Genomic DNA, 19646 nt, shown 5'->3' with positions numbered 1-19646 from the left:
TTCAAATTGAATAATAAATTTTCATAAAGAAATTACAGCTAAACAATATGTAAAGCAACAATGACACTAAACACTTTTCAAATACGGCAAAAGCAAATAACGAAATCCAAAAAAAGCTTTTTCCAGAGAAATCTGTCCCTTCCTTGGCTCCCTGTTTACAGTCTTCATACACAAAAGTAACAACCCAACATTCTTTGACAGCAGAAGACACGCAAGATACATTAGCAAAATACTAACAACCACCTGTCCGTCCGTGAGTCACTTGCTCTGCCCCTGATCACAGGTCCTTCCCCCCCAAGTTAGTGAGTTACATGCTCTGCCCTGATCACATGACTGACGTCATCACAGGTCCTGTAAGCACACGGCTGCTGTCCAGCTAGGTGTTGGTTTGCATTCCATAGCAACAGAGGCCGAAGGGGGTTTGTAGGGGAGGTAGTACAGATGTAATCTGCACAGGGATGAAGGAGCTGTGATGACATCACCGTGATGTGATCAGCGGTGGAGCAGGTAACCAATTCGGGATGAAGGACATGTGATGACACGACTGTCATGTGATTAGGGGCGGAGCATGTAACCCACTCGGGATTAAGGACCTATGATGACGTCTCTGTCATGTGATCAGGGGCGGAGCATTACGGTAACATTACAGGTCCTTCATCCCGAGTGCTGTGCTGCTTGTGCTCACTGTTGTATGTGATATACATGTAGCAGAGCTGTGTGTGTGTGTGTGTGACGTGCATGTAGCAGAGCTGTGTGGTTCATTGCGCCACCAGAAACACTGGTTCTATAATTTCCAAATAATTACTAGTTTCATTACCCAATATCTAGAGACAGCGCCAAACATAATTTCACTATTTGATTAACGTATGCAGTATATACATCAGCATGTTACAGTGACATTTAAAATGATTCCACCAGTGATGCGTCTGTTAGCTCAGACCCCTGTCAATCAGTAAAATTGAAAGAGCCATAATACTTCTTAACCCTTTTATTTGGCCACCAGGTTGTGAGGATTTTGGGGGGATTTTCATCTCCACTTTTCAAAAGCCATAACTTTTTTCCCTGTCGATTTATTTTTGTGTGTAGCAAACACTAGTTTTATTGGTACATTTAGGCTGGGTTTAAACAGGGCATAAAAGCATGCGGCCAGGCCGTGCCAAAATCCGCGGCTAAGTGCCGCGGGTTTTGAAGCTGCGATTTTCCGGCGGAAATCTTGCAATTTTTCGCTGCGGCAAAACCCCGAGATTTCTGCCGAGAATACGTCTCGTGGGAACCCAGCCATAATTTATTGTTGAACGTTTAGAAATTTTTTTTGGAGGGCAGGGAGAGCAAACACATCAATTCTGCCATTTTTTTATTGCATAATTCATGCAGCATAAATGACAAAATGCGTATTTTCTGTGGGCTGGTACGATTCAACCATGCCAAAATTACTTTTATTTTTGGTTTTACCACTATTGTAAATAAAAAAAAAAAAAAGTTTAATTGTGGATCGTTGCATTCCAGATCCCATAACTGTTTTACTTTTCCACGGACGAAGCTTTGTGAGGGCTTGTTTTTTTATGTGACAAGTTGTAGTTTTTTTTGGTACCATTTCACGGTACGTACAGCTTTTTTGATCACATTTTGCCCCTTTTTAATTTTCTTATGGCGTTAGCCATGAAGGATAAGTAGAGTGTTCAAATTTATTATCCAGGTCTTAATAGATACGATGATACCAAATATGTGGGGGGGAGGGGGGAGTTATACAAATATGGAAAAGTACGCAAAAAAGGTTTTTGCTTTTTTACTACACTTATGTCCCTGTAGGGGACTTGAACTATGGTAGTTCTGATAGCTATGCTAATGCAATGCAATACTTCTGTACTGCAATGCATTATCACTCACAATAACGATCACAGGCCATGGCAGGCACAGATTACATCGCGGAGTGCCGATGTCATCACAGGAGCATGCCGTGAACTCTTTACATGCAGTACTGTACGTTGATCACAGCATGTAAGATGTTAAGAGCGGAGATTGATGTTCTCATCGATCCGCTCTGTTGCAGCAGGAGGCCAATTATCAGGCATAGCTGGCTCCACAGGATGTAAGTTTACGTCATGGCTGGGGGGCACTTAACGCAACAGAACATAAACTTCAGTCATGTGGCTTTGAGGTTAACCCCTTCCTGCTATAGGACGTACATTTACGTCCTGCATCGTCCAGATGAGATCGCAGGTGTCATGGCAGCAGGGGGCCTTCTGAAAAGCCCCAGGGCTGTCATGTCAGAATGGGATTGCTTGATAGATTGCCTGTCCGATCGCAGTATGATGTAATACTATGGCGTTACATGATACTGCAAAAGTGATGAAAGCATCGCAAGTTGAAAAAAAAAAAGTAAAAATAAGAAAAGTTTTACTAATAAAAGAAGTTAAAAGAACAAAACAACCTTTTGCTATTTTTACAATAAAAGAACCTAAATAATTAAAAAAAAACATTCGTTATTGTTGCAACCATAAAAGTCCGATCTATCAAAGTAAGGCTGCCTGTTCACGGGCGTTGCGGTATCTGCGGGATACCGCCGCCCAGGAGCAGGAGCTGGCAGACGAATCTCCGCTGTCAGCCTGACAGGCTGACCGCGGAGAATCGCGGCAAATTGCAGCATGCTGCGATTTGCCAGCCGCGAGCGGAGAATCACAATGGTTCTACGCTCGTGGACAGGGGGGAAGCACTCTACATAGCAACGCTATGGAGAGCTTTCACTGCATTCGCCACGGGGAACGCAATGAAAACCCGCCCGTGGACAGGAAGTCCAACGCATTATTTACTCTGCAAGGTGAACACCTTCCAGAAAAAAAAAACAAAACGCCAGAGATTAGTTTTTTTGGTCACCCTGTCGCTGAGAAAAATATGCAATAAAAAGCAATTAAAAAGCCGTATGTATTCCAAAATTGTACCAACGCAAACTACAGGATGTCCCGCAAAAAATGAGCCCTCGCACAACTATGTTGATGGAAAAATAAAGTTTTTGCACGCAGAAGATGGCGGCAGAAAATATATATATTTTTTTTAATGAAATGTCTTTGAAAAAAAAAAACCAATAGTACAGCAAAAAAATTTATATAAATTTGGTATCGTAGTAATCGTACTGATCCATAGAATAAAGTTATCACATCATGTTTGTCGCAGTTTGTGTGCCGTAGAAACAAGATGCAACGAAAGATTGCGGAATATCATTTACATATCTTTTAGATATGCCCTTAAAGTGCATTTTCGTGTCAAGAATCAAACATCATTACGTGTATTCGCGGTGCAAAAATATTTATTCCTACTTCTGCAAATAAAATATGCAAATGAAAAAAAGCACTATTCTAAAGTTAATCTGCCTTCCGAATCATCCTCACATATGGTTCTCGGGAGTTCTATTAATCTGAAGCAGGAGCGCCTGTCCAGTTCTTCCTAAATAATCCGCAAAATGAAAAAGTCATCTAACACAATGTGACCTATTTTTCACCCCTGATCTCTAGATCAGTGTTCTGGGCGCAGTGATAAATTATTCTTCTGAGGTGTTCAACTGCTTTTATGGAGATTCATTAAAAACTATTCTTTTCTCCAGAACAATACTAATACAGAAAGGTATATCTAATCCAACAGTGCCTGTAAGGTAAGGTAAAGCAAAGCGCATTAAAGAAGAACAACGACAGAGCAAAAAGGGAAGATTTGTAGCATTAGCTGGATCTAAATTGACAGTAATTCTTTAAATGTAAATGGACATTAACGTTTCAAACAACTTGTGCTTATAGGAGAGCCAGCGTGAAAACTAGAAAACTGCTGTTTACTTTACCTAACATGACATCTTTGTGCTGAAAAATCTCTCTTAAGTGCTGCCCACTAGGGGCCTCCCTTCCTACTAGCTTGCAATCCGATTGACAGGAGATGTGAAGACATTAGAACAAGGGAGAGGGATGAGTCATCATACTCAATGAAATGTATAGAGAGCAGAGGCGAGGAGTGGAAGAGGGAAGGACAGACTCCTATTGGATTCACACAGGCGAGTGGGATATCGATCCGAGGAACTCAGACCGATATTGAACTCTAAAACACGTGATTTTAGAGTGAGTGCAATGCGGTCTTTAAGTAAAAACGCATAGCACCACTGTACATGCATTGTTTATGTGCAAAATAAAAAAAAATAAAAACACCTTGCTGCTATAGTTACCGTAGAATAGAAAAAAACGCATCACATCCACATGCAAATGATAGTATGCGAGTGTGATGCCTTTCTTTTAAGATTCCACAGAAAATGGGCATATCCCCCCAAAATAGGACATGCAGCGATCTTTCTATCTTGCAGCATCGCTGAGAGATAAATATCATTCACATGAATAAATACGCTAAAATGTGCTATTTTGAATGAGCAAGTTACATCCATAGCACTATCAGACAGAACTTGTTTGCGAAAAATCGTTTGTGTAAATCCATCCTCCCATAGATTAGCTAAAGAAATCACATCTCCACTGCTCACTCTTGCTGTATATTGTATTACGGCATGATTTTATGTCTGTGTGCATTGCAGAACAGGATCTTCAGTTCTCTTTGTACTGTCTATAGATCACAGCACAGCAGCCAGGCTTCTCCATCCAGTTCTAAGAGAATTGAAAATCAGATGTTTTCTGCATTTTTACCTCTGCAGAGTATAAAAGTCATATAATGGAATTGTGTTATTTCTTATTTACACACGTCAGTTTATTATGAAGTGTCATTTTAGGTACGCTTTAAAAGGCATTGGATACCAAACAGAGCCTTAGTTGTCAAGCCTGTTTTTGAGATTTCCTTCCAAGATTAAAGTGGTTGTCCACTGGTGAAAAAATAGCCTAAAAAAGCGGATAGAGTTTAAAACACAAAATACACTTGAGATGACACGCGGGACACCTTATAGATGTCCCAAATGCGCTGGAAATTCATCAGCATATTCGAGTGCAGTGGTGGCGAACCTGCGACATGCAGAGCCCTGCCTGCTGGCACATGCCGCCGTCGGACGCACACCACCTTAGTGAATACCGGCAGGGGCCAGGGCTCCCTTGCCAGCATTCACTCAGCAGCACTGCTAGCGGCACTGATCCCAACGCACACTGTGACGTCAGTGTGCAGCTGGGATCTTCCTACTTGGTTCCATGAGAGCAGGGGAGGTGGTGTCCAGCAGCACACTGACGTTACAGTGTACACCCAGGATCAGCGCCAGGATGAGCAGAGGAAGAGGGGTAAGTATATGGGTCTCAGGAAGGGGCGCTATTACCACTGGGGGGCCGCTGTGGGGTGTTACTATTACCACTGGGGGGCCGCTGTGGGGTGTCACTATTACCACTGGGGGGCCGCTGTGGGGTGTCACTATTACCATCGGGGGGCCGCTGTGGGGTGTCACTATTACCATCGGGGGGCCGCTGTGGGGTGTCACTATTACCACCGGGGGGCCGCTGTGGGGTGTCACTATTACCACCGGGGGGGCCGCTGTGGGGTGTCACTATTACCACTAGGGGCGACTGTGGAGTGTGACTATTACTACTGGGGCCACTGTGGGGTGCACTTAAGCGCACTACCAGGAAGCAGATAGAGGCCAGAGGTGACCAAAAGAGAGGAATTTGAGCATCTGGGACATCAATATGTCAACACAGTCCACTCATTTAGGCTATTTTTTGCCTACTAGACAACACCTTTAGGTTTGTGGCTGCATCATGCCCTGCTCAAGCACCCCCTGATCCTCTTAAGGGGCTGTTTGATCCTTCATGTTGTATACAGATAAGCTGTTATAAAGCTCATTCAGCCACTGAAGTGTGATAACGGCTCATGTGACGGAAATCTCTGTCTGCATCTACTCATATCTGGCAGAAATGACTGACGTGTGCCAACCTGGTATATTCATAGGTGGAGCCAGCTCAGAAGAGTTCCTCTGCATAGAGTGTGTGGGATGGACAGGCCCAGCAATAGCAGCGCTGAGGGTTGTTTGGTGGAAGTAGAGAATCACACAACTTTACTAGTATTGGTATTTTGTAGGTGCCCTAACAATGTGGGCTGAGATGGATTCGGCTCTTTGTGTCCTCCTGCATTCCACCAAGTTTCTGTAGAGTTAAATTTTCTGGAAGCCATTTCTACATAGACAATTGAAATAGCACATCTATGACTGTAAAATGATCACTATAAATACATTTATGGCACAAGTTCCTACCGTTATGGCTATACCTACTATTGGGTGCAGAAGCCAAGCAACTAGTATTCCCATCACTATTACAACTTAAAAAGTGAGAACATTTATTCCTATAACTGGTTTCATTGTAATGGTGGCTGCACACGTCTAGCAATCTCAGGACTGCATACAGGCATTAAGACATATGTACAAGACATCGATATGGGTTCCACCTCCTGGAAACCCATAGGAATCACCAATACATCCGACTGAAATTTCAAGAAAAATCAATGGAATACAGTCTTAAATCAGTCTGGATTCACACAGGTTAGAATCTCGTACCGATACCACACTTGTAAACATGCGAGTGTGAGGTGTTTAAAAAGGCATTGCATTTACGTAATTGCGATTTTGCGGCATGTGAAAAAAATATAAGAAAAAAAAACAAAATGCAAGTGGTTCTGATTAGAGTTGAGCGAACGTACTCTTCCGAGCTTGATGCTCGTTCGAGTATTAGCATACTTGATGGTGCTCGCTACTCGAGCGAGCATCACGCTGTGTTCGACCCCACCCCAGTTTTTGTCCCCTCCCCGCTGCAACGTAGCGCACACCAATGGCAAATTTGCTGGCTCGCTGGGAGAGGGAACCAAAAAAAAAAAGCTTGGGACCCAGCAGCCTACATACAAAAATGCTCGAGTCTCCCATTGTAGTCAATGGGGTTCGTTACTCAAGTAGAGCTTTCGAAAACTCACGACTTCCCCTGTAATTTTTTGTTGCCAATAGCAACCAATCACAGCTCAGGTAAAAGAAAAGCTGCGCTGTGATTGGTTACTAAAGCTCAACTTTCATGTCCTATACTGCTGAGGTAAAATGAAAGCTGCGCTGTGATTGGTTGCTATGGGCAACACAGATTTTCTTTTGGACAGCTTTCACAAAAGTGTGGTGTTTGGCTTATTTTTGTGGCTCACTTTGTATATTCCAGGACTGCTATTCATAAAATCGCCGTGCAATGTCTAGTTATGTATATTTTCTACACACACCCACTGCTCAGAAGTCCTGAAACCTGCGAAGTACAAAACTGCTGGGAAATTCTGGCCTGATCTACTATGAAGCACTTGTCATGTGCCAGATTTCCATAAATTTCCAGGCTAGCAAGAATTAGGCAAAAGAAAAAAATTCAATTCTTCACTTCCTTGTGAAGGCTCTGGTCAGTTGTAATGTATTATATACACTATCCAAAAGCGAAGTACTGAATGTCACTATAAAAATAAACCTGTGCCCATGTGTAACTAATATCCAGGAGAGTCATCAAATGCCACAATACATAATGTGCAGATAAAAAGAATTACCTTGCATCAATAAATGGTTGAGTCACCCATTGCCTGAGCTTCCTTTTACCAAATGGAGTTTTCGTGTGGTCCAAGACCCATATCAAGCTGCCCTTCGTCTTCTGGTCCGTCTGCATTTTAGGGGAAAAAGTGCAATGCCAATCAAAATGTCACAATTCAATCTGCAATACCAAGCAAAAGCCATCAGCACGTTAACATTATCTTTTAAATATTATGGGTGATATCTCTAGGAGAATCAGGTCCTGTTAGCTTCTGCCATAACACCTTGGGTAGAGGCCCATTTAGACAACGATTATCGCTCCAAGTTCGCTCAAAAGCCGTCTTTTGAGCGATAATCGTGTCTAACTGCACTGACATCGTGCAGTTCTCGTTAAGCAGTCGCTGATCGCTGTCTTTCAGCATGCTGAAAGACAACGATGAGCCTTATCAGGGATTCACAGCAGGATACAGCTGATACTATTGTTTCAGCTGTATCCCGCTCCCTAAACACAGGCTGGGTATGAAGAACACAGCTGTCCAGCTGTGTTCTGCATCCACGGCTGGGAGCGCTCAGCTGTATAATAGCCGGACGCTCCAAGCAGAGAACACCTAGCTGCAGAAGACAAGCAGCCCAGCTTGTCTTCTGCATCCCCCGCTCGGAGTGCAAGGAGATCGCTCAACATTTGCGCACAACGATTATCGCTCAAAAGTCATCTTTTGGGTTATAATAATTGTTGTCTAAATGGGCCTTTAGCCAACTTGTCTAGTATGTGGTTAATATTAGTTCAAATGTGCATGATACTCTTCCTGACCTGATGTTAATAAACTCAATTACCTACCCTGTAGAAGACCATCCTTATCTCTATAGTTAAGCTGCTCTAATCACTTTTTGGGCATGTAGCCTAAAAGCAATTATCTAGAACCAGCTTGCCTTACCACCTAATGCCCTTCGAGTTAAGTATGTATGCATAAAGATAAATATGTATGCATATACCAGGAAGGTTCTAAAGGGGATATTATGATATTTATACACACAGGCCTTATCTCACATTCATATTTTAAAATAAAGTTTTACGGCTATAGAGGAGCCGATTGTGTAATGATAGTTTATTCTAATAAAAGACTCCATAGCAACCAGGGTCTGGTACACATTCGTTTTTACGTATGGAAAAGGCATAAAACTCTCCAATATCAAAAGGATTTGCTCTTTGACGAACTAAACTTTTGTACCCTATCAGGTTGGGCGTCTTATCAATGCATTTGCTATCGCTTAAACAGTAACTGCACTTTTAATTAACCTTAGACATGTTGAAAGTTTTGATCAGTAGGGTGTTAGGTTGTGCTTCTGGGACCTGTAGTACTATGGGTTTCCAGGAGCGCATTCCCACAAGTGTGGCATGATTGAGTTGGCTGGGTGTGGTTCTCCAGCCAGCCAATCATCACCAGGCTGTTGCATTTAAATATCAGCCCTCTGCCTGGAGGGATTTGGTTTCCTCATTTCCTCATGTGTTTGCATTCATGCTTCTTGTTCTGTGGGTGTGAGCTGCAATGTGTTCTGTGTGTCTGATCTGGTTAACAGAATTGTGGTGAAAATAGTCCTGTTCCATTGTATATGCGTTCCATGTTATGTTAGGGTGAACTGTGTCCTATGCTCTGTGCTACTTGGATAGGTTACCATCTAGGATGAGTTAGGTCCATAGGTTCCAGTGTGGAGCCATCCCTATCGGGATGGTAGGTTTCCTGGGGTTAGGTGTCTTGTTAAAGTAGGGACCCACAGAACAACAAGGACCCTTGATGTGGGCTTGCAGGCTTAAGTGACTTGGCCAATCCACGAACCAATACCTTGTACATTCTTTAGCAATTCCACCTGTTATGTGAGCAGGTATGTATGGTGCGTGTTTTGGGTGTTTGGCAGTCATGCTTTATGTCTGTATTCCGTCCTATAACTGTTCCACCTGTCCACTGGTTGCTGGACGCCCGATTCATGTCTATTTGTCCTACCTGTCCGTTGGTGGGTGGATGCCAAAGAATTATCATGTCCCATTCGTCCATTGGTAGGCGGATGCCAAAGAATTATCCTGTCCCATTCGTCCATTGGTAGGCAGACGTTAGGGTCTTGTTTGTCTGTCTGTTCCTGCGTCTAGCCACTCGTAAAGCAAGCTGACATGTCAGTTCTGATTGCATTAGTACCAAGTGACCTCAGGTTTCCATTGGCAGTTCCGGATGGACGTAACATAGGTCCCGCTGCTGATCGCTAGAACAAGGGCATTACAGCACTCACCTAAGCAATACCCCCCTTTAGCAGCCTTCGTTACTTGTTAGCTTCATCTGGCAGCTAAAAACTGCTGCATATAGGAATACAGACATCTTCTATAGACCTCTAGGAGGCCATCTTCTGCTGCTGAGAGGAGCCGAAAATAAAAAAAAAAAGACTGCCAAAAGGGGAGTAGTGCCCAGGTGAGTGCTGTAATGCCCTTGTTCTAGCAATCAGCGGGATCCTACTGATCAAAACGTTTGACATGACTATGACATGCCAAAAGTTAGTTAAAAGTGCAGCTACTCTTCAGAAAATTTGTTTTTAAAATCGTGATTTCCAACACATTATAGTCAATATGTATAATTTTACCACAATTCTGCTCTAGTTCTAGTTTAAAACCGTGCTATTAATGCTCTGTGTAACTTTAAAGCAGAGAATACATACAGTACTTGTTGTCTGATTCAGTGTTTCCCAACTCCAGTCCTCAGGGACCCACCTACAGGTCATATTTTCAGGATAATTTATAGTAAGAAAACCTGTGGTAACATCTGAGGCACCGACAATAATTACATCACCTGTGCAATACTGAGGAAATCCTGAAGACATGACCTGTTGGGGTCCCTGAGGACTGGAGTTGGGATACACTTGTCTGAAGAATAATGGATTTTGCAGCGCACCTGTCCTGTAATAAGCATGAATGAATAACGTGACCATTATTAGTACGTCATGATGTAACGTAGCAATGGAAATAGTGCAGTCTTTCCAAAACCCTGCTGTCAAGACTACAGTTGTTTAAAAACACTGGAAAAGATTTAATAGTGTTGTAGTTTTCTTGCTTTTAGAAGTTGGAAAAATGCCACTAATTACATTCAATTTATCAAGATGATGCATGTTGCATTATAAATATAGGTCACAACTCACTGGCAATGTTGGATGGTACTGGAGACAAACAACAATGTGGCATGTCGCTTCTTGACATGGTATCCACATTGGGTTATCTGCATGTGGATTAGCCTTACTGAATGGGTCTAATCTGCATGTGAATCCGCAGCAACTGTAACGCTAATTCACTGTAAACTGAACGTAGTTCTGATATGGATTTGCATTCGTTTTGATGGGATTGCTGGAGATAGCCGAGCGTTTGCACTGCCCATGCTAAAAGGCCTGTTGAAAGGTTGGACATTCATTTAAAGGGAAGCTATCTTCCATAGGTGAAGCTACAGAAGCATTTTTAAGTTTTCCATTAGCATACCTTTTTGCCCAAGGAAGCATTGCATGGCCCTATAAGACTCTGGCAATCTCCACCAGTAGATACCATACCCCAACCCACCCTTCCAAAGACCCATATTAAGGGTCTTTGATCCAGCTAACCAGTATACTGTTCTGCACTGATGAACAGTAATACCACCAAAATAGTTGTCTATGTTTGTGTATCTCTGGTTTGGCTTAGAGCCTCAGTCATGTTGCAAGGGCTGTTAAAAGGTTGGACATGGACTTTAAGGCTAGCTACCTTCCAGTAGATTGCACTATAGAGGCATTTTTTCATATTCTATTTGCATACCTGGATAGATCTACAAAAACATATGTATTTATGTGATGGCAAATACCTCTCTAGCTGACCATGTACAGACCAATTACTAGGCCAAGAGCCAACCATCAATATGTGTAGGGGGAGAAATGGAGCATTTATGACAATCAAAAGTGCACAGTATTACCGCACTTTCCAATATATTGGAAAACCTCTGTTTAAATTATTGATAAAATAGAAGGACTGCACCCAAGGGTGGGAATCAATCATATGGGTATGACCTGGACCAGGGAAGCAGGATCACAGCTGCAGACATGCTCAGGCACTTACTTGATTTTGTAAGATTTCCAGGTTTCTTAGAGTTGTCCCATTCATATTAAAACAATTAACAGAGTTAGACATTGGGGTGAAATGGCTAAAAACAAAGGCAAAAGAAGGAAATTTAATACACCTGTAACAAAATATTGCACAGACATATCCATTTTGATATTAGCGATTCTACAATGAAAAGGTTTTGACCACTAAGGAATTTGAATTCAGACAATCCATGAAATTCAATAGTCACATGTATACCATGGAGCAATGTTTTGTAAAATTATGCTAAAGTAGAAATTTAGAGATCATTAAGCACACAGTTGGCTTGTTGCTGAGCCCATATATTGGATTGTGCATGGTAACGAAAACAAAAAGTACTATAGAGGCAATACCTTTATTGGCTAACCCGAAAAATTATATTTGCAAGCTTTTCGATCTCAGAAACGCCTTACCCAATCTGTACCTAAATTAGGCTGACGATCATAGATTCCTGTGATGCTCTGAGTTTAGGTCAGGAGACCCATGGTCAAGCCGGGACATAGCAATGTATGGTATGGTAACGGATGAGAAACTGTGGCCGAAACATGGTGGAGTCAAAGAACTAGGGTTTGTATATGAGATGAAAGGGGAAAAGGTGATCACTTAGGAAGTCACCCCCACCCCGCAAGTCCACTGTGTCTCCTGCCACCACTCTGGGTCTTCCTTCTGATGTCAAGTGCGCTTGATCACTGAGCTCTCTTAATGGCTGCAGTGCCTGTGATGTCCCGTAAACCAGGTGAGACTGCAGCCTGCACATAGACAAAGCAGCAGAGGACTGAACAGTGGAGCAAGATGCATTGGAAGTGAGGAAAGGCGAGTATAGCCTGGATAGTCATTTTTTACTGCATGAAGAACAGGGTTTTAGTGAAAACCCACAACCTGGGCAACCCCAGGTTAGATCCATCAAACGGTTATTTGGTCAAGAGGAATGATTCCTGAAGTGGATCACAGTTTAATGGCTCTAAAAGTATCAATACTCAAAAGTCATCTTAAGGGTTTATTCAGACGACCGTATATCGGCTGGGTATTCACGCTGGCCGATATACGGCGTCCCTCTCTGCAGGGGGAGGAAGCTGGAAGAGCCAGGAGCAGTGGTGAGCTCCCGCCCCCTCTTCGCCAACTCTTCACCCCCTCTCTGCCCTTCTGCACTATTTGCATTGAGGGGAGGTGGGGGTGGAGCTAATTAACAGAACTTTGTTCCGCCCCCTCTCATTGCAAATAGTGAAAAGGGTGAAGAGGGTGTGGAGAGGAGGCAGAGAGGGGTCGGGAGCTCAGAGCACTGCTCCCGGCTCTTCCAGCCTCCTCCCCCTACCGTATATCGGTCAGCGTGAATATCCGGCCGATATACGGTCGTCTGAATAAGCCCTAAGAATGACAGACAGAAAAATTTGTGAAATCAAACTGATAAGTGCTTTCCAGTCATTGACAAAAAGGCTCAATTTAACACCAGAGTTAATGACTCACTCCTTGGACACTTCACACCCCTCAGCCTGATCTGTGACTTCCTATCAGACGTCATCGCCTCTTCCCCTTTTACCTTACAAACATTAGTTTTTTTTGACATCACAAAAAAGTAAAAGGCAGCTCACCATTTATTAAGATGCCAAGTGTGCGTATATGCAGTATCTACACACAAAAAAAGCCTGGCAAATATCTAAAAATATGGCTCTCCAGAAATCTTAATGACACACAGCTCAAGAGTTTTAATATATTACACACACACATACATACATACACACATTTATTCAAATAGGATAAACAGATACAACATAAGCCACAGATAATTACAGGGTGAAAACTACCGCGGGCCCCTCGCAGCAGCAAATAATCACCAACCAATATAAACTGTATAATGAATGTAACCATAAAAATCCCCAGACTGCGCCGAACACTGGCACTCGACACACCATCAGTGTCGACGTCTTTGTCACTCCGAGTGTCTGTGTCTCCAGTAGTTACGGGCTTAGCAGGTCGCACCCATGTGTAAGTGCTTCCTTCTATAGCTCATTGGAACAATGGAACCTTCACTGGTATACATGAACTGCTGGAGCTTGTAGTTCGAAACCTCTGCAAACTTTCAGTGTGTTGGGGAGGTATATCCAGACAGTGTTCAGTTCAATGTGAATTCACATCCAACAAATCCTGGGTGCCATTTGTGTATCTGCATGTACATAGGGTATGTACTTGAACCCCATATAGATTACAAGTTGTATAGGCATAGTCTAGTAAATAACCTACGTACGTATGTGCAGATGTACAAATAGTACCCCAGGTGTGACCTCACATTGGACTGAACGCTTTCTGGAAATACCTCCCTAACATGCTGAAAGTTAAGATGTTCTGAATACAAATCTCCAGCAGTTCATGTATACCGTTACGGTGCAAGATGCACTGTTCCATCAGGAGGAGAGCCCAATGAGCTATGGAGGAAGCACTTGGGTGTGATCTACTAAGCCAGTATCTACTGGAAGCGAGACACTCAGCGTGACAAATATGCCAACACAGTGATGGTGTGGCGAGTGCCAGTGTCCAACGCAGTCTGTGGATTTTTATGATGACATTCATTATAAATAGAGATGAGCGAACGTACTCGTCCGAGCTTGATGCTCGTTCGAGTATTAGCGTGTTCGAGATGCTCGTTACTCGAGACGAGTACCATGCGATGTTCGAGTTACTTTCACTTTCATCTCTGAGACGTTAGCGCGCTTTTCTGGCCAATAGAAAGACAGGGAAGGCATTACAACTTCCCCCTGCGACGTTCAAGCCCTATACCACCCCCCTGCAGTGAGTGGCTGGCGAGATCAGGTATCACCCGAGTATATAAATCGGCCCCTCCTGCGGCTCGCCACAGATGCATTCTGACATAGTTCAGGGAAAGTGCTGCTGGTGCCGGAGCTGCTATAGGGAGAGCGTTAGGAGTTATTTTAGGCTTCAAGAACTCCAACGGTCCTTCTTAGTGCCACATCTAACCGTGTGCAGTAGTGTGGAGGCTGCTTTTTGCAGTGTTGCACTTTTTTTTTTTTTCTGGTATATCGGCCGTGCAGAGCATTGCGTCCTGTAGTAATTTTACATTGTCCAGGGCCAGTAGTGGTGAGGCAGGGACAGAAGACATATTTAGTGTATATAGGCAGTGGGCCTTTCCAAAAACATTTGGGGAAAAAAATCTATTTGGGCTGCCTGTGACCGTCCTCAGTGTACTGGGTCTCTGCTGGGGGTAGTTGTCCTAATTCATACGCAGCCAGCTAAGTATTACAGCAGGCTTGCGCAAAATTCTTTCCTGCCTCTGCTGTGCGTTCCGTAAGCGAAGTCAGCCTCCAACCACAGGCCAATAAGCGGCACATTTAATTACAGCGTTCTGTTTCTGCACTACTGGTAATACAGCATGCTGAGGGGTAGGGGTAGGCCTAGAGGACGTGGACGCGGCCGAGGACGCAGAGGCCCAAGTCAGGGTGTGGGCACAGGCCGAGCTCCTGATCCAGGTGTATTGCAGCCGACTGCTGCGGAATTAGGAGAGAGGCACGTTTCTGGCGTCCCCACATTCATCTCACAATTAATGGGTCCACGCGGTAGACCTTTATTAGAAAATGAGCAGTGTGAGCAGGTCCTGTCGTGGATGGCAGAAAGTGCATCTAGCAATCTATCGACCACCCAGACTTCTGCGCCATCCACTGCTGCAACTCTGAATCCTCTGGCTGCTGCTCCTCCTTCCTCCCAGCCTCCTCACTCCATTACAATGACACATTCTGAGGAGCAGGTAGACTCCCAGGAACTGTTCTCGGGCCCCTGCCCAGAATGGGAAGCAATGGTTCCGAATCCTCTCCCACTGGAGGAGTTTGTCGTGACCGATGCCCAACCTTTGGAAAGTTCACGGGGATGAGGCTGGGGACTTCCGGCAACTGTCTCAAGAGCTTTCAGTGGGTGAGGAGGACGATGACGATGAGACACAGTTGTCTATCAGTGAGGTAGTAGTAAGGGCAGTAAGTCCGAGGGAGGAGCGCACAGAGGATTCGGAGGAAGAGCAGCAGGACGATGAGGTGACTGACCCCACCTGGTTTGCTACACCTACTGAGGACAGGTCTTCAGAGGGGGAGGCAAGGGCAGCAGCAGGGCAGGTTGGAACAGGCAGTGCGGTGGCCAGGGGTAGAGGCAGGGCCAGACCCAATAATCCACCAACTGTTTCCCAAAGCGCCCCCTCGCGCCATGCCACCCTGCAGAGGCCGAGGTGCTCAAAGGTCTGGCAGTTTTTCACTGAGTGTGCAGACGACCGACGAACAGTGGTGTACAACCTGTGTCGCGCCAAGATCAGCCGGGGAGCCACCACCACCAGCCTCACCACCACCAGCATGCGCAGACATATGATGGCCAAGCATCCCACAAGGTGGGACGAAGGCCGTTCACCGCCTCCAGTTTGCACCGCTGCCTCTCCCCCTGTGCCCCAACCTGCCACTGAGATCCAACCCCCCTCTCAGGACACAGGCACTACCGTCTCCTGGCCTGCACCCACACCCTCACCTCCGCTGTCCTCGGCCCCATCCACCAATGTCTCTCAGCGCACCGTCCAGCTGTCGCTAGCTCAAGTGTAGGAGCGCAAGCGCAAGTACGCCGCCACGCACCCGCACGCTCAAGCGTTAAACGTGCACATAGCCAAATTTATCAGCCTGGAGATGCTGCCGTATAGGGTTGTGGAAACGGAGGCTTTCAAAGGTATGATGGCAGCGGCGGCGGCCCCGCGCTACTCAGTTCCCAGTCGCCACTACTTTTCCCGATGTGCCTTCCCAGCCCTGCACGACCACGTCTCCCGCAACATTGTACGCGCCCTCACCAACGCGGTTACTGCCAAGGTCCACTTAACAACGGACACGTGGACAAGCACAGGCGGGCAGGGCCACTATATCTCCCTGACGGCACATTGGGTGAATTTAGTGGAGGCTGGGACAGAGTCAGAGCCTGGGACCGCTCACGTCCTTCCCACCCCCAGAATTGCGGGCCACAGCTCGGTGGTGGTATCTGCGGCGGTGTATGCTTCCTCCACTAAACCACCCTCCTCCTCCTCCTCCGCAACCTCTGTCTCGCAATCAAGATGTGTCAGCAGCAGCATGTCGGCAGCAGTCGGTGTCGCGCGGCGTGGCAGCACAGCGGTGGGCAAGCGTCAGCAGGCCGTGCTGAAACTACTCAGCTTAGGAGATAAGAGGCACACGGCCCACGAACTGCTGCAGGGTCTGACAGAGCAGACCGACCGCTGGCTTGCGCCGCTGAGCCTCCAACCGGGCATGGTCGTGTGTGACAACGGCCGTAACCTGGTGGCGGCTCTGCAGCCTCACGCACGTGCCATGCCTGGCCCACGTCTTTAATTTGGTGGTTCAGCACTTTCTGAAAAGCTACCCACGCTTGTCAGACCTGCTCGGAAAGGTGCGCCGGCTCTGCGCACATTTCCGCAAGTCCCACACGGACGCTGCCACCCTGCGGACCCTGCAACATCGGTTTCATCTGCCAGTGCACCGACTGCTGTGTGACGTGCCCACACGGTGGAACTCTACGCTCCACATGTTGGCCAGGCTCTATGAGCAGCGTAGAGCTATAGTGGAATACCAACTCCAACATGGGCGGCGCAGTGGGAGTCAGCCTCCTCAATTCTTTACAGAAGAGTGGGCCTGGTTGGCAGACATCTGCCAGGTCCTTGGAAACTTTGAGGAGTCTACCCAGATGGTGAGCGGCGATGCTGCAATCATTAGCGTCACCATTCCTCTGCTATGCCTCTTGAGAAGTTCCCTGCAAAGCATAAAGGCATACGCTTTGCACTCGGAAACAGAGCCGGGGGAAGACAGTATGTCGCTGGATAGTCAGAGCACCCTCCTGTCTATATCTCAGCGCGTTGAGGAGGAGGAGCATGAGGAGGATGAGGAGGAGAAGGAAGTGACAGCTTGGCCCACTGCTGAGGGTACCCATGCTGCTTGCCTGTCATTCTTTCAGCGTGTATGGCCTGAGGAGGAGGAGGAGGATCCTGAAAGTGATCTTCCTAGTGAGGACAGCCATGTGTTGCGTACAGGTACCCTGGCACACATGGCTGACTTCATGTTAGGATGCCTTTCTCGTGACCCTTGCGTTACACACATTCTGGCCACTATGGTTTACTGGGTGTACACACTGCTCGACCCACGGTATAAGGAGAATCTTTCCACTCTCATACCCGAAGAGGAAAGGGGTTCGAGAGTGATGCTATACCACAGGACCCTGGCAGACAAGCTGATGGTAAAATTCCCATCCGACAGCGCTAGTGGCAGAAGGCGCAGTTCCGAGGGCCAGGTAGCAGGGGAGGCGCAGAGATCAGGCAGCATGTACAGCACAGGCAGGGGAACACTCTCTAAGGCCTTTGACAGCTTTCTGGCTCCCCAGCAAGACTGTGTCACCGCTCCCCAGTCAAGGCTGAGTCGGCGGGAGCACTGTAAAAGGATGGTGAGGGAGTACATAGCCGATCGCACGACCGTCCTCCGTGATGCCTCTGCCCCCTACAACTACTGGGTGTCGAAGCTGGACACGTGGCCTGAACTCGCGCTGTATGCCCTGGAGGTGCTTGCTTGTCCTGCGGCTAGCGTCTTGTCAGAGAGGGTGTTTAGTGCGGCTGGGGGAATCATCACAGATAAGCGTACCCGCCTGTCAACCGACAGTGCCGACAGGCTTACACTCATCAAGATGAACAAAGCCTGGATTTCCCCAGACTTCTCTTCTCCACCAGCGGACAGCAGCGATACCTAAGCAATACGTAGGCTGCACCCGCGGATGGAAGCATCGTTCTCTATCACCATCAAAAACGGGGACATTTTTGCTTCATCAATCTGTGTATAATATTCATCCTCCTCCTCCTGCTCCTCCTCCTGAAACCTGACGTAATCACGCCGAACGGGCAATTTTTCTTAGGCCCACAAGGCTCAGTCATATAATTTTTGTAAACAATTTTTATACGTTTCAATGCTCATTAAAGCGTTGAAACTTTCACCTGAACCAATTTTTATTTTAACTGGGCTGCCTCCAGGCCTAGTTACAAATTAAGCCACATTAACCAAAGCGATTAATGGGTTTCACCTGCCCTCTTGGTTGGGCATGGGCAATTTTTCTGACGTACATTAGTACTGTTGGTACACCAATTTTTTGGGGCCCTCGCCTACAGTGTAATCCAATTAATTTTTTGCCCACCTGCATTAAAGCTGACGTTACCTCAGCTGTGCTGGGCACTGCAATGGGATATATTTATGTACCGCCGGTGGCTTCCTGGCACCCACCCATGCTGTGGGTCCACACGGAGTTGTAACTGCATGTGTCCACTTCTAAAGAACCCCAGTCTGACTGGGGCATGCAGTGTGGGCCGAAGCCCACCTGCATTAAACATGACATTACCTCAGCTGTGATGGGCAATGCAATGGGATATATTTATGTGCCGCCGGTGGCTTCCTGGCACCCACCCATCCTGTCGGTCCACAGGGACTTCACAATAGGGAGTTGTACCTGCCTGTGTCTATGAATTAAAAACCCCGGTCAGGTTGGGGCATGCAGTGTGGGCCGAAGCCCACCTGCATTTAATCTGACGTTAGCTCTGCTGTCCAGGGCACTGCAATGGGATACATTTATGTACAGCCGGTGGGTTCCAGGGAGCCACCCATGCTGTGGGTGCACACGGAATTCCCATTGCGGAGTTGTACCTGCCTGTGACTATTTATAAAAAAACGCGGTCTGACTGGGGCATGCAGACACCTTGACAGAATGAATAGTGTGTGGCACATAGGTTCCCCATTGTCATGCCCACGTGTGCAGCTCCTGATGGCGGTGGCACAGGATTATATTTCTCACTGCTTCTGTACAGCATTGTGGGCTATCGTCCTGCCCCTTTTAAAGAGGGTCACTGCCTAGCCGTGTCAACCCTCTGCAGTGTGTGCCTGCGGTTCCTCCTCATGGCAGACGCACTTATAAATAGACATGAGGGTGGCGTGGCATGAGGGCAGCTGAAGGCTGCGCAGGGACACT

The 19646-nt window shown here is 46.2% G+C and overlaps 1 protein-coding gene across 1 annotated transcript in view; it reads right to left on the bottom strand.

The window, feature by feature from the left end:
* MSH3 (mutS homolog 3) overlaps positions 1-19646 on the bottom strand; it is a 167247-nt gene that overhangs the window by 83235 nt on the left and 64366 nt on the right. Inside the window, exons 11-12 of the mRNA XM_066602947.1 lie at positions 11607-11691; positions 7513-7622 (exon numbers count right to left, since the gene is read on the bottom strand). Of these exons, the coding sequence (XP_066459044.1) occupies positions 7513-7622; positions 11607-11691 (195 nt within the window). The remainder of the gene's footprint in view (positions 1-7512; positions 7623-11606; positions 11692-19646) is intronic.

The sequence above is a fragment of the Eleutherodactylus coqui genome, chromosome 5, assembly GCF_035609145.1.
Source record: "Eleutherodactylus coqui strain aEleCoq1 chromosome 5, aEleCoq1.hap1, whole genome shotgun sequence".
Classification (NCBI taxonomy): domain Eukaryota; kingdom Metazoa; phylum Chordata; class Amphibia; order Anura; family Eleutherodactylidae; genus Eleutherodactylus; species Eleutherodactylus coqui.
This window is presented reverse-complemented; position numbering and strand designations above follow the sequence as displayed.